Source organism: Alosa sapidissima, chromosome 5 (genome assembly GCF_018492685.1).
Source record: "Alosa sapidissima isolate fAloSap1 chromosome 5, fAloSap1.pri, whole genome shotgun sequence".
Lineage (NCBI taxonomy): Eukaryota > Metazoa > Chordata > Actinopteri > Clupeiformes > Clupeidae > Alosa > Alosa sapidissima.
This window is the reverse complement of record NC_055961.1, coordinates 38,282,925-38,309,302: the sequence shown is the minus strand read 5'-3', so window position 1 is coordinate 38,309,302 and position 26,378 is coordinate 38,282,925. Positions and strand designations below refer to the sequence as shown.

The window sequence follows — 26,378 nt, the reverse complement described above, 5'->3', positions numbered from 1 at the left end:
ATTATCTTTTTAAAGCCAAGGAGGATGGCTTGAAACAATGCTAGTCGTCAGCTCTGCCATAAGTAGTGACTGATCACATTTGCACATTTTGTTGTTTTGCACTTTCTTTTGCACTTGTCCTATAGTTTGTAATAAGAAGAGGAGAGATAGACTTCTGTATAGTCATAGACATAGTCTGTCTGCCTCTTCACCCCCTCCATGTTTGGATACTGTCTGTCCACTAGCCACTTTTACCACTGTTTGCGTGCTATATTAGCACATTAGCACATATGCATAACCCCTCCCTCCATGCCACAGCCGAACTGTGGCCACACTTATACCTTTTCTTAAAATAGTTAAATATATAGATATATAGACTTTACTTTACTTTATTTCTGCATTGTTGCACTGTTGGACTTACTCATTTGCACTATCACCATGACCACTATCACCATTGCACTCATTCACACAGAGCACCTTACCTTACCTTACCTTACTATGCACAGAGAATCACAGGCTCAGTCCCTGCCTCAGTCATTGCAAGTGCCTCTGATTTATTAATCACCACTATGTGGATACTGTTTTTAGAATTGATTTATATTAAGTGTTAGTTAGTATAATTTGTATTTTAGTATATTTAGCATATTCTTTATCTTCTACTGTCCTTATTGCTTAGTTGTGTTTTTATATTATATACTTTAATGACTCTTTCTGCTGTTAAAGAATGTGTTTGTGTTGTCTGTATGCTGCTGAGACCTTGAATTTCCCCTGGGGATCAATAAAGTATCTATCTATCTATCTATTTATCTAATAGTCTTTGTTAAAATTGCACAATTGTTAACTGTTATTTTGAGAAGCTGTTTATTTATTTATAATGTAGTGTTAATAACAATAAATAATTGTTAAATATACAGAGTCTGTAGTGTATCGCACAAACAAGACGCCAACACCCACCACCCACACCCCCCCACCGATGGCAAACGATACAACCCCCTACACCCCCGGGACCTACGACCTACCACCTTGACTAACACATTTCCTGCGGGAAACCCTGATTTGGATACATTTTGACTGTTTTTGTTGGAACAATATCTTCTACACACTTCTGTATGAATCCTGTGACTGTCTCTGTGTATTCATCTATATCCCCATTTGATGCATCACGGAACATGTCCCAATCAGTGCATTCAAAGCAGCCTTGCAGTGCACTGTCTTATTCCTCAGACCAACAGCAAATGGTTTTGACAGTGGGTGGGCTCTGTTTCAGTTTCTGCTTGTAAGCTGGAAGGAGCAGGATAGAAGAGTGATCCGATTTGCCAAACGGTGGGCGGAGGAGGGGCTTGTACCCATCGCGGAAGGGAGTATAGCAGTGGTCTAGTGTGCGATTTCCACGTGTGTTTACCTCTATGTGCTGGAAGTATTTGGGCAGTATCTTTCTCAGAGATGCGTGGTTGAAGTCGCCTGCAATGATAAAAGCAGCGTCTGGATGTAAGCTCTCCGTTTTGCTGATAATCGCGTACAGTTCTTTTAGCGCAAGCTCTGCATCCGCTTGCGGTTGAATGTATACTGTGGTTGCTACAACAGCCGTGAATTCTCTTGGCAACCAGAATGGACGGCAGAGAATGGTGAGATATTCTATGTCTGGAGAACAAAAGGACTTGATCGAGTGGATATTCTTACTGTCACACCAAGCACAGTTAACCATGAAACACACCCCTCCACCCCTGACTTTACCCGATAGTTCTTTTGACCTGTCGGTCCGAAACACAGAGAAACCAGTGGGAGAAATAGCATGGTTTGGCGCATCTTCCGATAACCAAGTTTCCGTGAGACAGATGATATTACAGTCCCTAATTTCTCTCTGAAAGGAGATCCTTGCACGCAACTCGCACATCTTATTGTCCAAAGACTGAACATTGGCCAAAAGGATGCTTGGGAGCGGTGGTCGATTTGCACGTCGTCTCAGTCTCACTAATACACCGGCTCTCCTACCTCTTCGGCGGCGGCGGCGTCTCGTCCATGGCAACAGTAGAGAAGGTGCGTCCCGAGTGAGTGCGGGGTCCCAGTTTAGAAACTCCGGCTCCACATGAGCTGACAGTGAGTTGTTTATGTTCAGTAATGTCTCTGTCATACTGAATAAAACCGCTTGCTTTTTGTAGAAAAATGAAGTATATACATAGTAATGTTATCAAAAATAGATAGGAAAGATGAGGAGCGAAAAACAAAGCTGCCATTTTCGGCGCTATTGTTACGTCATTTGTTGGAGGTCAAAGGTCAAATGTCAAGGTCAAAAACACCTTGAGTGTTTGGTACGAGGGTTTGTATGAACCCAAAGATTAAGTGATTCAATGTTTTTTTTTTTCAGGAATCTCCCACCAACATTAAGCCAGCAGCTTTCCATCCACTACTGTAATTCCTCCGGCATTACATTTCTAGTTTTCTATTGAAATGCCAACATCACCCCACCGACCAAAAAGTCAGGTGAACAATGTAATGACAACGACTGCTATGCCGTGGGGCCAATGTGTGCTTGCTATCTGGATAGCAGTTTAGCAGGATGGCTTTGCCATGGAAACATCATGGAGTCATTTCAAGGGTAAGGTAATAACAAAGATTGTGTGGTTACCAAGATGAATCATAAAAGGATTCGCCAATGGAACAAAATGCCACTAGTTCCGGACTCCTAAGTAGGTGTCAAAACATTAACTTTTAAAGCAATAAGAGAATATAAATATAATTATGCAATAAATAATTTAATTTTGCCCGTTAACCAAGCTAGCTAGCAAGCTAGCTTACGTTAGAACAGTAAACAGAAACTGAAGGGGAACAGCTGGTGATGTTCGCTAGCTACGTTGCAGCTAAGGACTTTGGTTAAAGTTGTACTGTATATTGTTGCAAACTAACCTGAAATAACATACGTTCAGCAACTTTATGGTAGTCTACTAGCCTAGAAATCTAGATGCACCCTAGCGGCAGAAAATGTAATTTGCAGCCAGGGTAGTCTAGCAACTCTCTGTTGGCTTGCAAGCTGGAAAAATAAAACTTCAATCAGGCCAATCACATCGTGTATAGAGTCGGCGACGGTTCCGCATGAATTCCCTGCTACTTGAAAACAATGAAGATGGATGCTGCTGTTGACGAACAGAGGTCTTTGAATTCGAGTTCGCGATTCGAGTTAAGCTTTTTTTAAATTGGCAAAAGTTTGATCAACTAGCCAACTAGCTCCGCTGGTGGAAAAATGCATGGGACTCATGAGTTGTAGCGCTATCCTATTGCGTTCAGAGGAAAGACAACCGTTTATCCCGGCCTTCGGATTGAGCAGTGCCAATGGTAAGTTCCCAGACCCTACATCTTGATGTGGGTCAGGCTAGTAGTCTATTAGTTCTAGCAAAAATATGTCAGGTTAGTTTATCAACCATCTCTGGGTGTAGTCTTTGACAGCAGGTGGCTGTGCACAAGAGATTTGCTGAGCCAGTGGCAGATCAAACAAAAGTTAAAACAAAGTTATATTTTTCTGTCTTTATTTTGTTGGAAAGTAACATTTCAATGTCAGAATGTTAGGAAGAACATGTCTTGGGAAAATGGGTTCATTACTTACATTTCTGAATGTGGGGCTAAGGGATTAGTCCGAATTGTCTTGCTTTATCAACTGTCTTTGGTAATAAGCACTCACAGCAAGATTCATTACAATTTGCCAACGATTTTCTGAGATATGACCTCACTTCCTGTTTGGCAGCTTTGGAGTCAATATTGATTGGCTGCATTGGGTACGATGGAGTATTAGGGCCACACATGAAGGAAAAAATATTTTTGCCATGACGAGATTAAACTCGCCATGTCGACATTAAACTCGACATTTCGAGAATAAAGTTGAAATCTAATGTCGACTTTAATCTCAATGTACCGACTTTAAAGTCGCCATGTCGACATTAAACTCGACATTTCAAGAATAAAGTTGAAATATCATATCGACTTTAATCTCGACGTGTCGACATTAAACTCAACATTTTGAGAATAAAGTTAGTTTGGAGAGAGAACGACCGCTCGGGACGATTGAAAGGGAGGACGAATTAACCATTCCAGTTTTCTTTGACTGCAACAATGATTAGACATAGGCCTATATCATGTGAACAAAACATAAAACATTATAACCTCCGTTGCTCAGCCAAATACTTTACTGTAGGTCCTTATCACGGAGTTACAGGCGATAAATGCGATGGTCAAAAGTAGCCTAAACGTCATTAGCGGTTTATTTATTTATTGTAGGCCTATTATTAAAGAGTGTTTTTCATCTAAAGGTTCAACTTCATGCTTATGCACTAGACTAGGCATATTAGGCGCTCTCCCCAATCCTAGAATTTCACATTGCTTGTTTGTAATGGATGCAAAACAGCCATTGCTGAATCTAGGGACGAATGAAGATGTCCTCCTCCCAACCACCCCATGTACTAGTAGCCTACATGCACACATAGTGCATAAATAAAGTATACATGCACACATATTCCCTCACGGGATCAAAATAGAATGCTTAGGCTATACCTGTGTTTATAGCCTCCTATGTTTATTGCAGGTGAGACATGGAAAAGCAGTTTTAGAGAAATTAGTTAACCTATGGAGAGTGACGACCTGTGGTTCGTGAAGGGCAGTTATTTGAATGTGCGGTGGCCTTACCCACGTAAAACAGAGTGAAATAGCATTTTGTATATAAACATTATATAATTGGATACATGTATTATTCTAGCTATATAGCCTAAACGGCATAGTGCATGGTATTTCCAACTGCAAGATACAGCACTTCACGATGACGGCAATGAGTAGTTAACAGACAAGACACAATCTAGCTGAATATCTGCAATCTAGCAATCTATCTGAAATAACACCTATTTGATTTTAAGCCCATTATTCATGTAACATATTGTGTGTTAGTGTAGGCTAGCTTAAACTGTGTATGCTATGTTTAAACTGTATTGCGAGTTTAATGTCAGCATGTCGACTTTAAAGTCGACACGTCGAGATTAAAGTCGACATGACATCTCAACTTTATTCTCGAACTGTCGAGTATAATGTCGACATGGCGACTTTAAAGTCAACATGTCGAGTTTAATCTCGCCATGGCAAAAATATTTTTTTCTTCATGTGTGGCCCTAATACTCCGTCGTATTTGTAAATCAAATTGCCAAAAAAAAATGAAATGCTGCCACTCTATTCATATTTTTGCCACTCGATGATAACGAAAATGATGTGTGCTGAGCACCAAACATTTATTCAGATATCCACTGAAGCAAGAATGCAAACCATCTAGCACCAGGCCGGCTCTCTTGTAATATCACTTTGTGCCACATGTGGCTCTGTATTAAATACAATGTAAGTCAATGGAAAAGTCTTGTGTGGCTGCATTCAAGACACCTCAGATCCAAACTTGTTATTATTGTAGTTATTGTCTCAATTATAATCATTCATTTTTCAAAATTTGTTTGATTCTAGAGTGTATCTTGATCCTTAATGTGAGCTTTCTCAAAAACATTTAATAATGTACTGATTAAAATGACAGCATTACACACCCTAAATTAATACTAACTTGAATAGCAACATCTTGTAGTTTGACAGCAGAGACAACAAAATAATAATTGTTTCAGGATGTCTCATGTTATTGTCTCCTGCAAGCCTAATGGCTTCTGCTGCTGCTTAACATCTATTCCTTCTGCACCAGGTGCAGTAATTGTGTTGTCTCTAGCAGTTCATGTTTGGATCCCTGAGATATAGAGGCAGTCCTTTCAGTAATTGTCTGTTATATGTGAACATAATTACTAAGTATGTCTTGGCAAGCTTTTGAGAAAAAAGAAAGAACCAAAACAAAACATGACAACAAAGGATATCTGCTGGGATTCCATGTGAGAAGACAGTAGACCGGATATTATGGCCCTTTACAAAGTGAGTCAGATTTTATGATACTTCAATCAGGGCCAGCCACCTACTGAATTAGCTCATAGCTGGCGTAATATGTAGTTGCCATGGCAGGGAGTGCTCCCCAAATCATCAGATGTTAGTGAGGGATGCAACACATACATGCTTGGCAAAGAGGAAAAGACCTTAACAGAGAACCACAAAATAGAAAAAAAGAGAAAGAAAACCACAGTATTTAGGAAAAAAGAAGAGGGAGGAGGAAAGAAAGTGTAATATTTTTAGGCTAAAATTACAGCGTTGGAACAGTTGTGCAGCTTGGTGGAATAGCTGGGACTGGTATGCCAAACTCTACTCCTCCCCTCTGCCCTCTGCATGGACCTGTTTTCCACTCTCTTAAAAAACCTTTGCAGATTTCACATCCAAGTTCAGCTCTCTCAGCCCATGGCGTCAGGGAGAGACCTTTTTTTTAACCAATATCCTTTGTGTACTGTTGTAAAAGATAGAAGCTAGGGGACTTACTGAGGTCACACAGTGTTCTCGGTGAGCCAGAGTTTTTCAGAAGTAACACGATGTACATGTGGCTGTGTTTGGGATAGTGGAATTTCAGTTTCACCGAAGAGAGGAAAACCCACACTCACACTGTAGTTCAGATAAGGTCTCAAGCATTTCTAAGTGTGTGTATGTATGTTCATGTTTCATTTCATTTGCTGTTCTTGCTCTTCTTCATTACCTTTAAAACATATTTTTTTTTAAAAAGTTTCACTAAGAAAACAAAAATAAGAAATATACAATATAATGTCAAGGCTTTTCTGTTACAAACACTTACTTTGACTTGTAGAAAATCTTGTGGCTGTCCCAGTGGTCAGTGGTAGAAGGCAAAAGCATATGTTCTTAAGTTCAGAGAGTATGCCAGCTCATGTGACAGAGAGTGTGCGATTTGTCTGTGCAAAACATACCATGGATTTTCACGCACACATAAAATTCTGACACTGATATTGGAGCAGTAAATGGTCTTGTGTGCAGATTTTGTTAGTCTGCCTGGCTGCACGTGGGTTGAGGCTCTCACCAACAAGTGCAACTTTCACAGGCTTCTTGTGGAGCGTCAGGTCAGGTGGTAAAGTGCAGAAACATGGTTCACAACCCCTGCCCTGCAGTGACTCACAGTCTCAGCCTAAGGGCATTCTGCAGAAGTGCTTTAGGACTCTCTAACAGTAATGATGTTTATAACCTTACCACAAAGTCCCACAATAAATTAGATAATGTCTACATATCTTTTTTAACACACAATTTTTAACTACACGGTTTAAGAGCGAGAACACAGGAAATAATGACATAAATAACTACACATTTAGACAAGAGTGTGTATAGACTGGTGCATACTTCTGCACACTATCATTTAAGAAGAAAATGTTCAAAGAAGTTGTTACTTATACTTTTAATACTATATATGACATCATACTCATTTCACCAGAGGTCCAACGCAGTAACTAAACATTCATCAGAAATTTGAGATCCTTGTTAGTGTGGAGTGTCTGCAATTTAATTAAGCAGACATATAAAATGTATTTTAAGACCATGCCTTTTACTTTATGCAGAGTGAACCTGTTTTGATGTGTAAGTGTAGCCTAGTCTTGGTCATTGTTTTAGGAGCTTTTCCAGCTGTGGTTAAACCATTCAAAAGTGGTAATGGTGGGGAAGGAGGACTAGCTAAATCCTCTCTCTCTTGGAAAAAAAACTTGCTGCTGAGCAGGTAGTTTTTTTCTAAAAGGAGGGGTCCTTCTTGATGAATTGTGATGTAACGCCACATGATTGGTGGATCGTTTTGCTCAGGATGGGCATCTGGCCAAGCCCGTATGTCTTTAAATACTGTAAACAGATGGCTAGCCAGTCCTGAGTTTGCCTGTGTTTTCTGTCTCTGCCTCTGTCTCTGTCCCTCTAACTTTTCCACTCTTCATTCTCTTGCCATCTCCTCTGCATGCTCAGGCTGCCCATTCAGCCACTTCTCACTGTCAACGCCAGTAAACTAAGCCAGAGAAAACTTTCTCATAGCAAAACAGCTACTGTGCCTATACTTCCTTTCTGTTCTGTTTTTTCTTTATTGCTGTCAGTGTGATAACATGGCTCAGCAGAGGTGTTTCACACGTATGGGCTCCATATGGGCTTTCATGTGGGGGCTTTTCCTGGTGGAGGGAACATACTATGGCCACATCTACAACTCACATATCATCAGCCATCGTATGCCCAGTCATCCTGCCCCTAGACAGTATGGCAGCATGGACAACCAGCTTCCATCTGAGCCTGAGCCTCATGCTCCAGAGGTCTCCGGGGGTACTGACATTTCTGGGCTTCCAGAGGTGTCTGGATCTCCTGACATGCAGCAGCCAGTCAATGTGAGCCGTGTGTACTATGGGATAATGTTTGATGCAGGCAGCACAGGCACACGAATCCACATCTACAAGTTCATCCAAAAGGATCCAGGTGAGTAATGTTGCTGTAATGTTTTACTCAGCTGTATAATCAAGATAAATATAGCAACAACAAAGGGAGTTTTAATTACATATAGTGTATGTTGCTTTCACCAGGTTTATTGTGCAACTTCAGGTAGCTAATTGAAGGTAGTTATTTGAAGACAACATTAGCACTTTTACAATGTTTTATAAACTCAATCTAGATATAATGTCAGCAATATCATTGAAAGAATATGTTAAATAATCCATCTTCAAATTAGGTTATTGTATTTTAAGATTGTAATGTAGCATTTCATGATTAAAATGTTTCAGTATTGCACATGTTCTGACATATGCTTCTCTGACTATGCTCAGGCTGAAAAAGTGATATTTCTCGCACAATCTTTGACATCATCACCTGTTTTCTTAATGCTGGTTTCAGTTGAGTTACCGGTTTTGGACAATGAAATGTATCATGCTGTGAAGCCTGGACTCTCTGCATATGCAGATAAGCCTGACGTGGTAGGTTCATAATGAATATTTTTAACCGTTTTTTTATTTTTTTATTAATTAATTTAAAGTTACTGGCAGCCAAGATATGTCAACCGGTAAAGTAATGTAAATATTTGTATGTAAAGATATCACAACGTGGCTTGGTAGTCATACTATAAGAGTGCAATCCTTTAAAGTTTTTGTAATGATTTTTTTTACAAGGGTGGGGACACTATAAGGCAGCTTTTGAAGGTGGCCAAGAAGACTGTGCCCAAGAGTGAGTGGAAACAGACCCCTGTAATACTGAAAGCCACAGCAGGCCTCCGCCTGCTACCAGAAGAGAAGGCCAAAGCCCTTCTGGATGAGGTGAGACTTTGGAGTCCATGCTGTTCTTTTATTTTCCTCTCATATTTCTGTCAGTTTACCAGAAAAGAAAACAAATCACACCAATGACAGTTTGTGATTCATGAAATGAATATAGAGAACAGACATAAATAGTGGATGTGTAAAAGTGAATAGGTGACGGTTCTAAAACTGTTCTCCAGAGGCTGTCTGGGGCATATAAGTAGGCAGTCTTTTGTTGTATATTATCATAGAAGCTGAGCTTTGTATACCCTCAGACCAAGATTAATTCAGATCCCTGTCATGCAGGGAAGAGAAAAGCCTCATAGCTATGCTATTGAGATAATACTGAAACAAATACAATATAGACACCAATGAAATGAGAACAAAACATGATACTCATTCCTAGTACTGTTGGACATTTGCCATATATTTTTATAAATAAAACATTTCTGAAAAAGTAAGTAATGTTTTTGAGTCTGAACATATGGCTTATGTTTCTTTTATATCCTTGCAGGTTAAAGAAGTTTTTGATGAGTCACCTTTTTTTATTCCAAACAACAGTGTGTCAATTATGAATGGTACTAATGAAGGTATATAATACATATTTTCTTTTTCGATGAGATCATTTTGAATAACATTCTAGACCACTTATGGTCTGTGAGCAGCAGATATCTATACACTATGGATGTGAATGTTTTGTTGGTCTTCAACACAGTGCAGCAAGTGCTTTGCCATAGACATGCACACACTATGTTTTACAAACAACTTTATTTTCATCATTTATAAAACAATAATTAGCTTCTCTGACAAATTACAAACATATAACCAAACCAATAACCTACCAAGTAATGAGTAAAATTCTTTGACATATTCATATAAATGATGCAACATGGCTGACAACTACAATAAAGGTTAAATTATAAAGGCTGTATTATTTGATACTTACAGTAATCAAACAAAATGCAGTGTAAAAGGCTCCTTTTATAAATGTTAGTCTGTTCTCAGATGCCTCACTTATTAGACAACAGCAGGAACCTTCTTATTCACTGAGGCTACATGAATGATTTACCTTTATTTACCTCTCACTCATAGGAGTGTTGGCTTGGGTGACAGTGAACTTCTTAACAGGTAAGACGTTTATATTGTAAAGTGTGTCAGAGGAAGGGGTGGGTAGTGAGTTTGAATGTTTCCCTCTCCTCCAACATTCAAATCCCTTTACTTGGTTTTACAGTGCCCTACAACTGGTTGAGCACCTGGTCACATATTTCTTGCATGATACTGGTCTCATTGAATTGTTTCTTCACTTTTGTCCAAAGTCTACTTCAGAGTGTACTTCACAGTATCACACACAACAGCTGAGAGATTCCAAGACTAGTGTATTTCCATGAAACATCACTGTTTCAGGAAAGCCAAGTTTGTGAGATGTAAAAACAGTCCATAGTGGTTTGAGTGTTGGAGTGGAGATTTACTTAATTTTTATAACATCCAATCCTGTTATTATTATATGGCACCTCCTTCTAAACAACAATTTTGTACTTACCCACCTTTTTGACACTCCAGGTCACTTGTATGCCAAGACGAGGAAGACAGTTGGCATCTTGGACTTAGGTGGAGGGTCTACCCAGATCACATTCCTCCCTAAGTCAAAGGTTGGTCAAAGAACAGCTATGAAGTAAAACTTGTGTCACTTCAAACCGAATCTAAATATTTGCATTTAAATTTGAATGGTAAAGGCTATTTTGAAATTGAAGGTTATAACTGAATCCCATAAACTTGAAACTGAATGTACTATTTTGAAATTGAATTAAAGGAGAATTCCGGTGTGATATTGACCTAAAGTGTATTGAAACATGATACCGAGTGTGAACGTATGTCTCATAGCCCATCTCGGCTTGTCCCCTGCACTCCAAAATCTGGCGCTAGTTAGCCGATGCTACCAACAGCTTTTTCAATAGTGGTGCTTCGGCATCGGGCTAGCCATGCAAATAAATCACTGTTTTACACCCATTTACGAGGCTCAATGTATCTCCACACTTCATTGGTAGACTTCCGAGGGCCCTGACATTTAAAACGAGACATTGAGAACTTTGATAAAGCACTGGTAGTTTACTTACAAGACAATTTATACAGACAGTATCAGTATCTTCACGAAGTTTAGCGTTTGCAGCCATCTTGAATTTAGTCACGATAAGTCGAGCAACGAGTAAGAATGAACAGGTATGATAAGGGATCAGATTCCAAAAATAATTCAGTGGAAATGCATGGATTCCAGTTGCTGCTACTGGAAGAAACTGCAATTTCAATCTAGTGAGACGCAACAGCTGTTGACAGAGGAAGAGCAATCAAGTGCAGATCACCGCGCAGCTCTCCCGCGTCGACATAAAGCCATGGACAGTACAGAAATAGCCTAATAGCATAATTGCTAACTGGGAGAGATATCAAAGCAATGGTCCAGTGTACTCACAACCTAGGATGATAACGAGTTCAAACTTTCGTTTGGGAACAAACAAACAAAAAAAGGTTAATCGGAAGAGTTTTAAGCAACATTAGCAATGAAATGTCTTATAGCCTGTTCAGAATATTCAGATTGGCTGTGTCCGAAACAGAAAAAATCTTGCCCTCTAAAACAACATTTGGTGGCATCAAGGCATGTCCAAATAAAATATTTATGCCTTCTAAGATTGCCAGGTTTTTAAGGCAACGCATAAGTCCTTCATGCTGCTTTCAACCAAACATTCTTTAGAACGTCAACTCTCACTGATCAAAGTTAGCTGTCAGGATTCTAGTAACAGTGTTCTGTGTTGCTATCTTGCTAGGCCATCAAAACAAAACATAGATGAACAGTTGAAGGCAGCTGCCATCTGTTTTGAACAGACCCAGTGTTATGATTAAGAATGAAAAAGATATGTTTTTATATTAACATATATGGTGGTCATGCCTGTGTCATTTTGTTTTCTATCTACACATTAATATATTGTGCATATGAACACATTTTGATTTCTAAATATATCTTTACACAGAAAACTGTACTGACTGCCCCTCCCAGCTACATTGCCAGATTCAACTTATTTAACAGCACATATGAATTGTACACCCACAGGTAAGCTGTTTGGCAGCAGAGAACCATTATTAATTTTATATTATATATAAAGTATAATATGGAATATGAATTGAATCTATTCTTTCTGATTAGTTATCTGGGCAATGGACTCGTTGCTGCACGATTGGCTACACTTGGGGCACTTGGAGCTGATGGTAAATGACCTGTTCTGAAACATACCTGCACAAATATGTAAGGGATAATGGACGGCACGGTGGTCTGTTCACAGAAGTTAATGCACGGTCGAGGTTGTAAAACGGCCCTGACGCGAAGCGGAGCACTACCTCGTAGTGCATTAACTGTGAACAGACCACCGTAGAGTCCATTATCCCGCTTATTTCACTGTTGCCACTTGTGTTATGTTCATTTCCTGTTACAATTTAAACGTTTTAATCGCTAAAACTGTCTTGTTTGTAGAACTAATTTCTTCCGACACATATCAACTAATTTCTCAACTCACAGGACAAACTGCCGTTACTAGTTCTAAATGGATGGTTGCTACGGCCAAAGGCCAGTCGTTAGTTCTCTCTCTCCCGTTGTCAAGCGGGCGTATCCCAAGATTCTGATGAACTTTAGCTTTGAAACATCGCTATTTTACTTAGCCTGCTGTCATCCATCTAGCTTAAAGCCACCTCTGTCATATGCTACAATGTTGCAATTTTCTGAACGTCTGCATTTTACAGCTTGGATGCAACGTGACAAAGTTCATTTAAACTTCACAACGAGTTTGGCGAATTAATATAGGCTACAAGTGTGATACGGCCAAAAAATGGATCTACTTCATAGGTGTGCAGATAACATACGGTCAATGGTCGTTCTAAATTACGTAGGACAATGGGAAATTCAACCAAGCAGTGGAATAAACCAGTATAAAGACATAATGATATGACAATTTGATTTGGTGCATTCCTCACAGGTCTTGATTGGAAAGTCTTCACAAGCTCTTGTCTACCCAAGAAATTCAGAGAGGACTGGACCTTTGGTGGTATCACATACAAAGTCAGTGGGATCCCAGATGGTAAGAGTAAAATAACTTGACAGTGCCCATTCAATACATAGTATAATATTTTTATTACAAAGGGTGTGTTCGAAACGGGTAAAGTTGCTGCCTTTTAAGATATCTAACTGGGGAGCAAGGTAGCAAGTGCGGTTCGAAACCGAAAAAACAAATTCTGCGCTTTCCTGTTGCGCTCGGGCAAATTCATGAGCAGACTCAAGCCGATCCTGGAGCCTTCTTGCATACTGCCGGCGTGCGGAGTTCTCTCCCCAGCATAAGGAGAGCCGGGGTGCACGCCGTTGACTCCTGGACCGCTGGCCGGCACGCCATGAGCACCAGCGGAAGATGCTCATCCCAGTCTCGCTGATGCTTCGATGTCAATATAGCCAGCTGCTGACCCAGTGTGCGGTGGAGTCTCTCTACCAAACCATCACTTTGAGGCCGTAATGGGGTGGTGCGCGTCTTTTTTATGCCCAGACGAGTGCACATGGCAGCAAACACAGCGGACTCAAAATTTCTCCCCTGGTCACTGTGCAGCGTGTCAGGCAGCCCAAACCGGCTGAATATGCCTCCCAGCAGGGCACCAGCAACTGTCTCTGCCTCCTGATCTGGGAGGGCGTAGGCCTCAGGCCACTTCGTAAAATAGTCAATGGCAGAGAGAATGTAGACGTTGCCCTTATCTGTTTGTGGAAGTGGGCCCACAATATCGACAGCCACTCTCTCCATGTGGGCCTTTCCGCGCTGTGCACAGGTCACAACGCCGGCAAAAGTCTTCCACGTCCCTCCGAAGACGTCCCCAATAGCAGCTCTGGCGGAGCTGGCGGAGCCGGCGGAGCGTCTTGGTCACACCAAAGTGGCCTGACCCCGGAGCTCCATGCAAAGCCTGCAGCACAGCTGTCCTCAGGCCCCTGGGGACCACCAGCTGCCAACGCTCTTCCCCTGTAGCCGGCTCTTTCCACGCCCTCTGCAGCATGCCATCACTCAGGCGCAGCGCGTTGAACTTGGACCACAGCCCCTTAGTGGCCTGTGAGAGTCTTGCCACCTCTTCCCACGAAGGTCTCTGCTGTGACTCCACCCACTGACGCACCGGCTGTAAGTCGGGGTCGACCTCTTGCTGCTGCCTCCATTCCCCGGCACTCACCGTCTGCAGCTCCCGACAGACAAACACCTCAGCCTGCCGTACCAACAGCTGCAACTGCTGGAACAGAGGAGCAGCTATGCATGAGAAACCCCGTACAAATCTTCTATAGTATGAGGCAAGGCCCAAAAAACTTTTCACCTCCTTTTGAGTGGACGGGACAGGCCATTCAACCACTGCCTGCAGTTTGTCCTGCACAGTGCTAATTCCCTCCTGGCGCTGCATAAAATGACACTTATCTGGGTGGAGCTTCAGCCCCGCATCCCTGATTCTTCCCAGCACGCGGTGTCAAACGATGGTCCATGTGCCAGGATGTCGTCCAAATAGACCAGACACTCCTGGCGTGGTATGCCTGTCAGCACCCGGTCCATTAGTCTGGCGAATGTTGCTGGCGCATTGCACAAGCCAAAACTGAGGACCTTAAATTGCCAAAGCCCACGCCCAGTGCAAAAAGCAGTCTTTGGTCTGGCGGACGAGGAGAGGGGAACCTGGTAATAGCCGGATCGGAGGTCCAGTGAGGAAAACCAGGCCGAGCCTGAGACTAGGTCCAGTGACTCGTCCACGCGGGGCAGTGGATACGAGTCTTTCTTTGTTACCCCGTTCAGTGGTCTGTAGTCAGAGCAGAGGCGCCACTCACCGTTCTTTTTGGGCACCATGACCACCGCCGCCGCCCAGGGGCTGTCTGATGGTTCGATGATGCCGGCCTGAAGCATGTTCCAGACAGCTTTGTCACATGCCTCTTGACGCGCCAGTGGAAGCCTGCGAGGCCGACACTTTATGGGGTAGGCGTCGCCAGTGTCAATCTCATGCTCCACCAGCTGTGTTCAGCCGACCTCATCCTCATTCAGTGCAAAGCTGTCCCTAAATTCAAATAAAAGCATCCATAACAGGGTCTTGCACACCTGCCACCCATACTGGATGGCGGACAGCCCTGCCCCCCACAGTCACAGTCATCATGCCTTTGCCTTGCATCGGTGCCAGTCCGCCCGTGACTGTGCGCAGCTGCACAGTGGTGGGCTCTAACTGAGTCCAGCCTGGCACCACATCAGGTCTTATGAGTGTTACTGTGGATCCCGTATTCACGAGGGCAGAGCAGGGGACTGCTACAGTCACTGGGACGTGGCAAAAGTCCCCAACACATGTCCGTCCCACCACTACCACTGACCCCGGGGAAATGTTGTCGTCTGCTTCTGGGGAAAGTAGGGCCTGACTTCCCCGGCTGTGCTGTTGGGCCCCTCCTGTAGACGACGAAGAGGAGGAGGAGGAGGTTGGGGTCCGCACAGCCTCCCCTATGCGGACCGCGCACCGTTTCCCGGGCCCGTGGAAGCTTTTGGGCACTGCCTGAGGAGGTGTCCTGGTTGTCCACACCCCCAACATCTGGGTGATGTGCGCGGGGCACGGGTTGTTTGGAGAGGCATAGCCCGTATCAGTTCAGTTATCTCAGTTGCCCACGCTGGCTTCTCCAGGCCTGGGCTGGTGCCCATCGCCACTCTAGTTGTAGGCATGCCCTCACTGCGGCTACTTCCAGCTGACACGCCCCACACAATCTCTCTCTCCACCGCCAACTCCAAAGCAGTCTGCAACGATCGTGGATGCTCCAGCTGCACATGCACACGCAGCTCAGTGGGTGACAGAGCTCTGATGAACTGGTCTCTTGCCAACTCACTTTGCACATCAGGTGGCATGTGTGCATATGCTCACCTAGTAAGGCTCTCTATATCATTGGCCAAGACCCGCAGGTGCTCCCCTGGGAGCCTACATCGACTGCTGAGTTCATTTTTCAGTAAGTCAGGCTGTACACACTGTCCAAAGCGCGTCTTCAGTGCCCCCACTAAAGCCTCATAATCATGCCTGTCCTCTGGGCTAAGCAGCAAAAGGCATTTTAATGCATCGTCTGTGAGGCACATAGCAAGCTGTAGTGCTTTCTCTTCCTCTGTCCATTTACCCGCGTGAGCGAGCAACTCAAACTGTGCATGGAATGCCTCCCAATCTGACTTACCCCCGTACTTGGGTGTTTTCAATGGGGATGCGGTGTTATGGGCGCCGCCATGCCTGTTGTTATAGTCTCGAGGCTCCGCACGGGCACTTGCAGCCATGCCAGCATCAGCAGCCATCCTCGCAGCCGAATCCCTAATGCGGGCTCTTGCCTGCTCCATCCTCTCTGACCATTCGCCACTTGGTCTCTCCTCCTTCACATTTGCGTTCGAAAAATACTTCTCCATGCCGCTACGTTACGTCTCACACAGTAGCGCGACTGGTCTGCCAATTTAGCTAAACTGATAGGTAACTACTAGCATATAAATCAGTCCATGAACACTTCCCTTCCGAGCGTAATTGCTTAACTTCTGACACCAGTTGTAACATTCTCAGTTACTCGGACAGGAAACCACTTTCATAAACCAGCATTTATTAGGTACAACACTTGGTCGCCATTACGGGCTGCGACTTGCCGATATCAGTCCTTGTTTTTTCCTAGAACTTCCACGAACTCCACACAACAGATAAACAACACTGTAACTTTTCTGCTGCTCAGGCGTGCCCGCCCCCCCTGCAGCGCCTCTACAGGCAGTTAACATAAAACACAGCAAGGCACAGAGACAACACAATGCACACAAAACATTAACATAGACCCGAACTGCACATCAAAACACACCCAGGACGTTACAATATATTGACATTTTTGTTCTGTTACTACCACTATCAAGCCCATCACTGTCGTTAATCCCATGGGTTTACAGTATGTCTACATTCACATTCATGAAAGTTTTGTTAGACTTCTGCTAAATGTACTGCAATTTATTTATTCCGTAGTCCACATAATACAATATGGCTAATTCCAGAAACAAAGACAGTTTCTCTCTTTTTTGGAGAGCAGGGGCCGGATTCACAAAGCCTTCTTAAGACAAAAATACTTCTTAAGTGGTGCTTTCTTCTTATCTTTTGTCTTAAGAACAAATTTAAGATGATTTGATATTCATGAATAAAGTTCTTATGATTTTTCTTAACTTTCTTCTTAAGATGTTTCCTAAGAAAACACTTAAGAACAAATGAGATTCTTGAAAACAAAGTTCTTACATTTCTTCTCAGTTTTCCTCATAACTTTAAGACAACCCTGCACCTGTCTTAAAAATGTTAGTGTAAAGTTGAGCGTCTTAAAGTCATTCATATAAACACATTTAACAGTTTTAGACAGCGCATTTGAAATATCAGCCTTTATTATGTGTACTTACAATATATAAGCTTACCATTTATTGCTAACTTTAGCTTGCTGCTATTGTTTTCAGTAAGCCCTCTGTCTACTAAAAACTGGCATAACCGAAGGGTTCTTGGCAGCATGTGACACACATTGACGTCAGCGTTTAGAACATGTTTCATTTCTTAAACACAAAGTCCATGGAAATTACCGTATTTTCTAGTAAAAACTGCACATTTCAACCTAGAAATACCTAGATCTAGATAATAGAAATACTTAGCCTACCGTTTCAAAACAAAAAGATTTTTTTCTTGAATACGGCACTCAACTGGACTGTCGTTAATCCCATGGGCTTACAGTACAGTATGTCTACATTCACATTCATGAAAGTTTTGTTAGACTTCTGCTAAATGTACTGCAATTTATTTATTCCGCTAGCCTGGGTGTTCCCATGCTGCCTTGCGCGCGATTTGATTCACGCTGCTAAGGCAGCCTGGAGACCATGGAGCAAATTTTCGCCTGAGATAGGGAACCAATCACAGAACAGGGGGGAAAGCAAGATGATGATGAGCTATGCACAGACGCATTTGATAGACATCCGTGGCACCCAATAAACGGATCTGGGCATTTTTTTCTAATACGAGAAAATGAACGTTTGGTTCCCAGACCACGTCTCATTGAGAAGTGGTGGCGCTAGCCAGGCTATTATTCCGCAGAAAAAAATCTTAAGATAAATCTTAAGTAGATTTCTAAGAAAAAAAATCCTTAAGAAGAATCCTTAAGTCCTTAAGAATGTTCTTAAATGCTATTCACCAATATTTTCTTAAGAACTGTCGTATTTCTTAGGAACTTCTTTATTTTCTCACTTAAGAACTTCTTAGATAAGAAAGGCCTGCATCATTTATCAACAGTGTTAACGTTACATATACTTTTAAACGATGAAACCCCGTTTCAATGACAGAGTAGACACACACCATACACGTGTTTTGCGTTTACCAACAAAACTAGATGCGCACGCAGCCGTGAGGCAGATGACGCTTGGTGGCCGTCCACAACGTTATAAACTAAACCTAAATAGTCAGCTGCTGTAAGCTACAATCGGATTTTTGTGTATACCTCTGTTGTCTCAATGATAATAACATCTCATTTCAGACTATATTTCAAAGTTTGACGTTAATTTGCATTATTAATATAACATCGTATTTTGACATTTTTGGCGAAGACATGCATTCCATTAGGGATATTGAACATATTTAACATTCTCTAACCATTGTGATTTCGAATTGGTGCAGTTTTCAGCACAAAAACTCATTTTATTCTTTTGCTCTTTTGCATTGCTCTATGCTGTTCTATGGTGCTTTCTGCCTCTTGGTTGCGCACACATGTTTTCGTGACGTTGCATAGAAATCCATGTATTCAGTGCCAATCATAGACTGTATAAAGTGCCACTTGAATCTGACTAGCGAATTATCTGCTACAAACTTAATGTTAGTTTTGTTTACAAGTGGCAACCGTTGCTAAGGGGGAAAGGCCATGCCTTCAACAGCACTCGCGTTAGCTTATGTTTGAAACGGTAGGCTAGGTATTTCTATTATCTAGATCTAGGTATTTCTAGGTTGAAATGTGCAGTTTTTACTAGAAAATATGGTAATTTCCATGGACTTTGTGTTTAAGAAATGAAACATGTTCTAAACGCTGACGTCAATGTGTGTCACATGCTGCCAAAAACCCTTCAGTTATGCCAGTTTTCAGTAGACAGAGTGCTTACCGAAAACAATAGCAGCAAGCTAAAGTTAGCAATAAATGGTAAGCTTATATATTGTAAGTACACATAATAAAGGCTGATATTTCAAATGCGCTGTCTAAAACTGTTAAATGTGTTTATATGAATGACTTTAAGACGCTCAACTTTACACTAACATTTTTAAGACAGGTGCAGGGTTGTCTTAAAGTTACAAGGAAAATTGAGAAGAAATGGAAGAACTTTGTTTTCAAGAATCTCATTTGTTCTTAAGTGTTTTCTTAGGAAACGTCTTAAGAAGAAAGTTAAGAAAAATCATAAGAACTTTATTCATGAATATCAATTTGTTCTTAAGACAAAAGATAAGAAGAAAGCACCACTTAAGAAGTATTTTTGTCTTAAGAAGGCTTTGTGAATCCGGCCCCTGACCTCTAAAAGTCAGCAGCCTCAGCCTCAATCACTTGGTAGAAAGTTCTAATCAGTGAAATCTACGATAGGTCTTTTGGGCCCCCACCGTCGACTTCAAGGCTTCAAGGCAAGGGTTAGGTATTACGGAGGGTTAGGTCGATGGAGGGGCCCAAAAGGCCATCAAGCCAAATCCATTCTGGTCTCGAGTTCTACATAAAGAGGCGTGTCGTTGACGTATTGATGAGCGTATGTAGCAACCGGCCAACAGCAGCAGAATAAATAACAGGCGCACACCTGATATAAGGTCAATTTTCACCAGACTGGAATGCTCAAAATGCTAAAAATGTACCTGAAATGGTCAAAAGGGTTTGACGATCATGAAAATGTGCCCAAAATTCACATTCCCAACTCTATAGAACCAAGACCTTGGCATATGTGGTGAAATTCTGAGCTATGGCCATAGACTTCAATGAAACAGTTACTGCCTCTGGACTGCATTTACAGCTCACAGTGTAGCAGTCAAGTCTTAATGTTGCTCCTTTCCCACAGAATTACCAAAATACTAAATCTCTCTTTTCTATTGTTGCGTTTAAGCTGTGTCCACCAATCACGTTTTTTTGTGCTGACAGTGCCCTCAACCTCATTTTCAGTGCCAGCACGTCTAACTAGCTAACTGAAATGGCAAAAATCGTTCAGGACTCAGCTCACTAAAAAATGATTTCGACAGACAAAAGGTGATTGAGCTTTCCTCTCCAACAGTGTAGGCAGAGGACACTGACAGTGTAGTTGTTGACAGTGTAAGTCCCGCCCCTTCCATGATTTTAATTGGCTAGCAAGAAAGAAGTTATATTGACAAGTCCAGTGCTGTTCTAAAAGTTGAGAGTGGCATCTGCCATTCCCTTTAACAGCAAACAGCGCAACTTCAAACACCGCATCAGTATTTTGACAGTCAACGGCGCATTTGAAGGAATCTGCTTGCACGCGAGGTGTCCGTGTATGAAACAGAGGGATTCCACTAAACCTTGCTTTACTAAAACCTGTTTACTAGCAGGTCTACATGCCTATAGCCTACATGCATCTGCACTCACCTATTATTTGAGCTTATAGGCAAAGTGAAACTAACTTCACCGTGGACTCATAGTCAACGACAAAACAGTTCTACACAGTTATTTAGTTTCACTATCACCATCAAAAACATAGCCTAAAAAAAACAACACTTACCCCATAATGTTAAAATGACTGAACAAAAATCCTAAGGATATTTATCCTGCTGAGGTGTTGTTTGAGACTGGTTGCTAAGGGCTGCTTACACCTCATGACAGTGCGTCTTCAGCTGTGCTTTAGATGCGCCTTTTGCTATATATCGTAACTCCCCCTATTACCGTCGGTCCCGTATTTCCACCGTCTTGCGTGTATGTGTCACTTAATATCAATTTCTATACAAACCAAGACAGCAGACTCCTAAAGAAACGCAACCACCCACACCATAGGTGTATCTAAATTAGCTATGTACCAAAAATGACATTTTACCGTGACTCAAAGAGCTGTAGACAGTGTTGTAAGGCTGCGTGTACACAACTGCTTGGAGCTCCAGTGGAATTTTAATTTCACGACGAGAATTCTCGGTCTAACCGTTCATGTGCCGTTGAAACGGTGTAAATAGGCGACCCATCAGGCCAGCACTATAACTCCGAGTGTGGTAAACAAAAACGGATATTTCAGGCAGTAAATGCTCCCGTTAACAAACAAACCAGATTTTGTTCAAATCTACACACCTATGGCTACTGAAAAATGTCAGGTTAATTTAGCAAATGTTATTTTGAAGTGTTAAAAAACATCGTTGTTTTAGAATTTCTGAACAAAAGTGGTGATAATTGGGGGTGTTACGATACCAGGTTTTTCTTGGTCAGTTGCGTAATGATTTTTGGTGTGTTGGATAGACATGAGGGTGTAAGATAGCGATTTTTAGATCATGCGCCAGACAACACCTTATGTTGTTAATTGCCACACCCCTGGGCGCAAGGTTAAATAAATCTGAAGCGCATGGCAAAAAATTGTTCCCTTTATTAAGTGTAAGATAAGAATGAGCCTTACGTTGTGTTTTCTGCCGGGTGTGAAATAGAGCCCTAAAAGTCTTACAGTCTGTGGAACAGTTTATCAGCTTTCATTTACCTAGTTCATTCATATTTGTACAATATGTTGTTGTTTAAGAACCAACCAACAATTCTAAGCCATTCTAGTAAACAATGTTACACAAATTGGGCACCACTTGTAAACAGAATGTGTTAATGTTTCAGTTAGTTTTCATGGGTTTCAAGTTTTTGTTCTCAAAACCATTTTAGTCCAAAAATACTTTAAAAGTGACAAGGGAAATAGCTCATGGATGGCACATAAACATTTACCTGGCTGTAAATTACATTACAACAGCAATTCTTGAATGTGGTATAGAAAAGTGTAGTCAATGAAAGAGGACAGCAAAGCATGGATGAACTTCAAAATGAAGTGGTGGACACAAGATACCTTTGAGATTGGGAAAAATGAAAGTCATGTATTTTTGGTTTACTGTTAGAACTACATTATATTTTAAATGCAAAGTCATTAGTCATTTAAATGGAAATAGGGTACCCACACAAGGTTTCCCAGATCCCTTACAGGCAAAATTTAGGCTAGGCTAGGCCTACTATGAGCAGGTAAGATGGATTCCCTATCCAACACTATCTGACAGTCTTTTCCGAATAAATTACTGAAACGTTGTGTGAAATACTAGCCTGACGTAGCCATACTGAATTCTATTAAGAATTCGAGTCTGATACGGCATTATTGGGATGTGATTATAGGGTGTGTTTCAATCGATAGACGGGGTGGGGGGTTGGCTCTGCACTCGACTGGATAGACCTAACCAATCAGAGCAACGAAATAGCCTACCGTCCTGTAAGGAAATCCTGTTGGGAAAACAGCCAAAACATCCTTCTTGACAAATACCTTAACCCTGTTTTCTGATAATTTTTTCTACTGCACTGTCAATATCTTGTACAACAGATGTTATAGCGAAATCTAAATGTCGTCATAAATCATACATGAACATGGTCACATCACAAGAGGGACATAATACTATACTATTATGTATATAAGTACAAGTATTATGGGTGGGGGTTTGATTGTATTTTGCCTGATAATCTTTTTCAGGTGTTATTGATTATATTATTGTCATGTTCTGGGTTTGTGTCTTTATAAATGAAATTTGCTGCAGTTATGGTTCATTCGAATCTGCCAATTTTTTGGTCAGACACACTGTGTGACAGATCTAGTGTGTTATGGTGTGGAAGCTTTTTGGAAATAAAATTCACTGTAAGTAAAATATAAATGATTGATTGTTTTGTATTCCTTTGCTTAGGTTACGCTGGATACAAGCTATGCTACTATGAAGTGATGCGTGTGGTGAAGGGTATTGTCCATCAGCCGTATGAAGTGAAGGGAAGCAGCATCTTTTATGCCTTCTCTTACTACTATGACAGAGCAGTTGAGTCCGGACTCATTGGTAAGTGACCAACCTCATTGCTGGATTATTTTCCTAAACTCATAGTTTATAATTAACACAACACATTGAGAGTAGTGCAGCAGTGTAATTCTATGTAAAATCGCATTCTGAGCATTTCCATGTGGTACATCTGGGATACATCACAAATAAGCAAACCATTATTGATCTTTTGTACAACAAAATAATTAATTTCTTGACTGATTTATTCATGAAAATGACACAGTACAGAAGTTCACCAAGTCTAAGAACAGAATATTGACTTGTTAGGCCTTATTTTACTGGTTAGGGCTTGCAAGGCATGCTAAAAATAGTCATTTGAAAGGTCAGCTCATGAAAGTTTTAGAAATTGGTATGCTCTGCCTATTCAGTCAACAAACATGGGTTCCTCTAAGCAACTAACAAATTCTGAATGCAGCCATTTCATAGAGCTTTAGTTTAATTTACTCGGTCTAAAAATCTCTCAGAAAACATAAATGCAAAAGTTCTGACTAGTAGAGTGTCCAAATTTTGGCATATGCCACTGGAAATGTTGATCTATTCTTGAATACCTGGTAACACTGCATTAAGTCCCCTTAATTTCCAGTTGAGTGTTTTTCAGTTCAGGGCAAATGTATGAACTTACTAATAAATGTAAGACTGTGGACCCCAATCATTTCAGGGTTCTTGGAATCATCCAAACCTGTAAGGGATACAAAAGGATGTTTATAAGTGTATAAGTATGTAACTGGATAACAGGATTGATGCAGCTGATTTTTCCTTGTTTGCATTCAGATGGCTCTCGTGGTGGTGTAGTGGAGGTCAGGGACTTCAAAAAAAAAGCCAAAGAAGGTGAGAGATGAGGCCCTCCTGTGACTTTCTCTGCTCTTCCCCTCAATTCCATTCAGACTGTACACTTCGTGCAAACATAAACTCTCTGTGCTTATTTGCATTTGAGAGACCACTAACAATCACACAGGCTTCCCAAAACGACAGCCCCACCAGCACAAGGTCTTCTTGCAAAATACACTCTGTACTCTCACAAACACATGGGCCCAGTGTGAGATTCTCAAGCAGCTAAAATCTCACTAACCAGCTTATTTGGTTCTTTCTGTACTTTACAGACTCATAACAATTTCTTACATGTGCACACCTTGCAGTCAATGTATATAGTTGACATAGTAGAGTGTGAAAAAAATAGCTGTGTAGGTACTGCACCAGATTTAGTGCTCCATGAGCTCCATTATGTAAGATTTTTCTGTGCCAATTGAGGAAATATGTTTGACCAAAAGGGGGAACCTGGCAGAAGATGTGCAAACCTAAACATGCATTGCAGTCACATGCACACAAATACTTCCAGCCAATAAAAAGAGGGTGAAGACACACAGGGCACACCTTGTGTCTACATTTGGCAGTTTGCCCCCTGTGGGTTGGCAAGGACATCAATCATATGCAGACCCTCTGGCACAGCAAAGTACTCCTAACACAACTCTCCTGTCCAGTCAGCTAAACCTCAGAAAAGACAAATTGTGCTCATTTGTGTTGTCATATTTGTGCTTGTGCTTTTCTTGCAGTCTGTAATAAGATGACAAAATATCGCCCTATAAGCCCTTTCTTGTGCATGGACATGACCTACATCACCTGCCTTCTGAAAGAGGGGTTTGGATTCAAGGACAGCACAGTGCTGCAGGTAAGGCAGATTAACAGTAAACAGTAAAATACATAAAGCAGAGCTTATGAAATCCTGTAAAGCTTATGTTTTCCTCTAATTTGTATGTACCTGGTCCAGTGTATTAAGAAAGAATCCTCAAATGTCACATTATATTTCCTCTTTCACAGCTCGCCAAGAAGGTAAACAATGTGGAGACAAGCTGGGCACTGGGTGCCACTTTTGATCACTTTAACAACTTTAATATTCACTAAGACCATTGGATATAAGGAAACTAGTGGCATGGAGTTGATGGATTTGGGATTCTAAGTGTTGGACAGCTAAGGAACATCCATGCTTCACCAGAGATCGCTTCATCTTCATCTCCTAAGCTGTTTTCCCCACCTGGCCCTGCCCTACGGTCACCATATCCTCCTGTCATCAACAACCATTCAGCCAACCTCTGTTCTGTGTTGACTTGTCTACTGTACATTGTAACTAGCGTAATTTGAGCTCTGTCTGTTTTTTGTATGTGTTGCTATGGTTTTCTTTCCATCAGGAAGGATAGTATTTATGCTACAGTGTATGTGGATATAGTCAGGCTATTTTAGGAGCCATTTCCTTCTGAGGAGCTACACATATATGCTACATTATAGTAGCAGACAGAGAGGGAGTCAGCTCCTTATAGTTTCTCATCAGACAAATGTAACTCTTGTAAAGTTCCATGAGAAAGATATTGATTACTACATCTGGATAACCAACATATATATTTAAATGATTTTAATATTAACATAATTGTATTGCGCTACAATCAAATGCATTTGGATCCTGCATATAGGATCCACCTTTACTGTGGAGGCTGAGTTTTTCTTTTTGACACAGAAAGAAAACGTTGCAGAAAGAAGGCATTTTCTGGGTTTATGATAAATGTACAGTTTTATACAATTGTAAGGACTCCACAACTTCCAGCTTGGACATTGATAGGACAATGTTTCCAATGTTTGAAGACTCAGGTATCAATCCCAGTTTTCTCCATATTATCCATAATGATGACACATATAATGATGGTGTACAATAACATTAAACCTCAATAAAATCTAGACAGGGATGTGGCTGTTTGTTCAAAGCACTGTTGATCTTTGTGAATACTAATGTTTTGTAATGCTACTACTTTTTTCTCCTTCCAAGCTGTCACAATGATTATTACTGTCCTAAATTGCAGGTATAATTTTATTTCTTCAATTTAAACATGATCATGCAACATTTCTGGTATGCTTTCGTGCACATTAATTCACAATGTATATAATGAAAAAGAAAACATTCACCATTGTTCGGTGTTGTGTGAATGTGCTCGACTTGCTTTATTTTATCATAGCTGTTGCTACAAAACACCTATTTTAATGTTTATTTGGCTAACTTAAAGCTTGTGCTGCTTTTATTGAGTACAATGTGACATGAATAAAATATATCAC

General features: G+C 41.2%; 1 protein-coding gene across 2 annotated transcripts; it reads left to right on the top strand.

Moving 5' to 3' along the window:
* Positions 1–7,797: 7,797 nt before the first annotated feature.
* Positions 7,798–26,378, top strand: LOC121708581 (ectonucleoside triphosphate diphosphohydrolase 5-like). 2 transcript variants are annotated; one of them, XM_042091340.1, is made up of 14 exons: positions 7,798–8,361; positions 8,773–8,852; positions 9,045–9,188; positions 9,682–9,757; positions 10,260–10,295; positions 10,728–10,816; positions 12,188–12,267; positions 12,361–12,422; positions 13,184–13,285; positions 23,139–23,282; positions 24,054–24,110; positions 24,833–24,948; positions 25,098–25,109; positions 25,789–26,378. In XM_042091340.1, the coding sequence occupies exons 1-14, from the start codon at positions 8,001–8,003 to the stop codon at positions 25,828–25,830; spliced, it is 1,401 nt and encodes a 466-aa protein (XP_041947274.1). In that variant the 5' UTR covers positions 7,798–8,000; the 3' UTR covers positions 25,831–26,378. The 2 variants fall into 2 exon arrangements, with proteins under 2 accessions (XP_041947274.1, XP_041947273.1); XM_042091339.1 differs by having other exon boundaries at positions 25,098–26,378.

What these genes read in the sequence shown, in the direction of transcription:
- LOC121708581 (XM_042091339.1), top strand. Translation starts at nt 8,001, where the DNA reads ATGGCTCAGCAGAGGTGTTTCACACGTATGGGCTCCATATGGGCTTTC. An exon ending in GTTCATCCAAAAGGATCCAG is followed by an intron (nt 8,362 to 8,772) that starts GTGAGTAATGTT and finishes TGCTGGTTTCAG; the next exon opens with TTGAGTTACCGGTTTTGGAC. An exon ending in AGTTGAGTCCGGACTCATTG is followed by an intron (nt 23,283 to 24,053) that starts GTAAGTGACCAA and finishes GTTTGCATTCAG; the next exon opens with ATGGCTCTCGTGGTGGTGTA.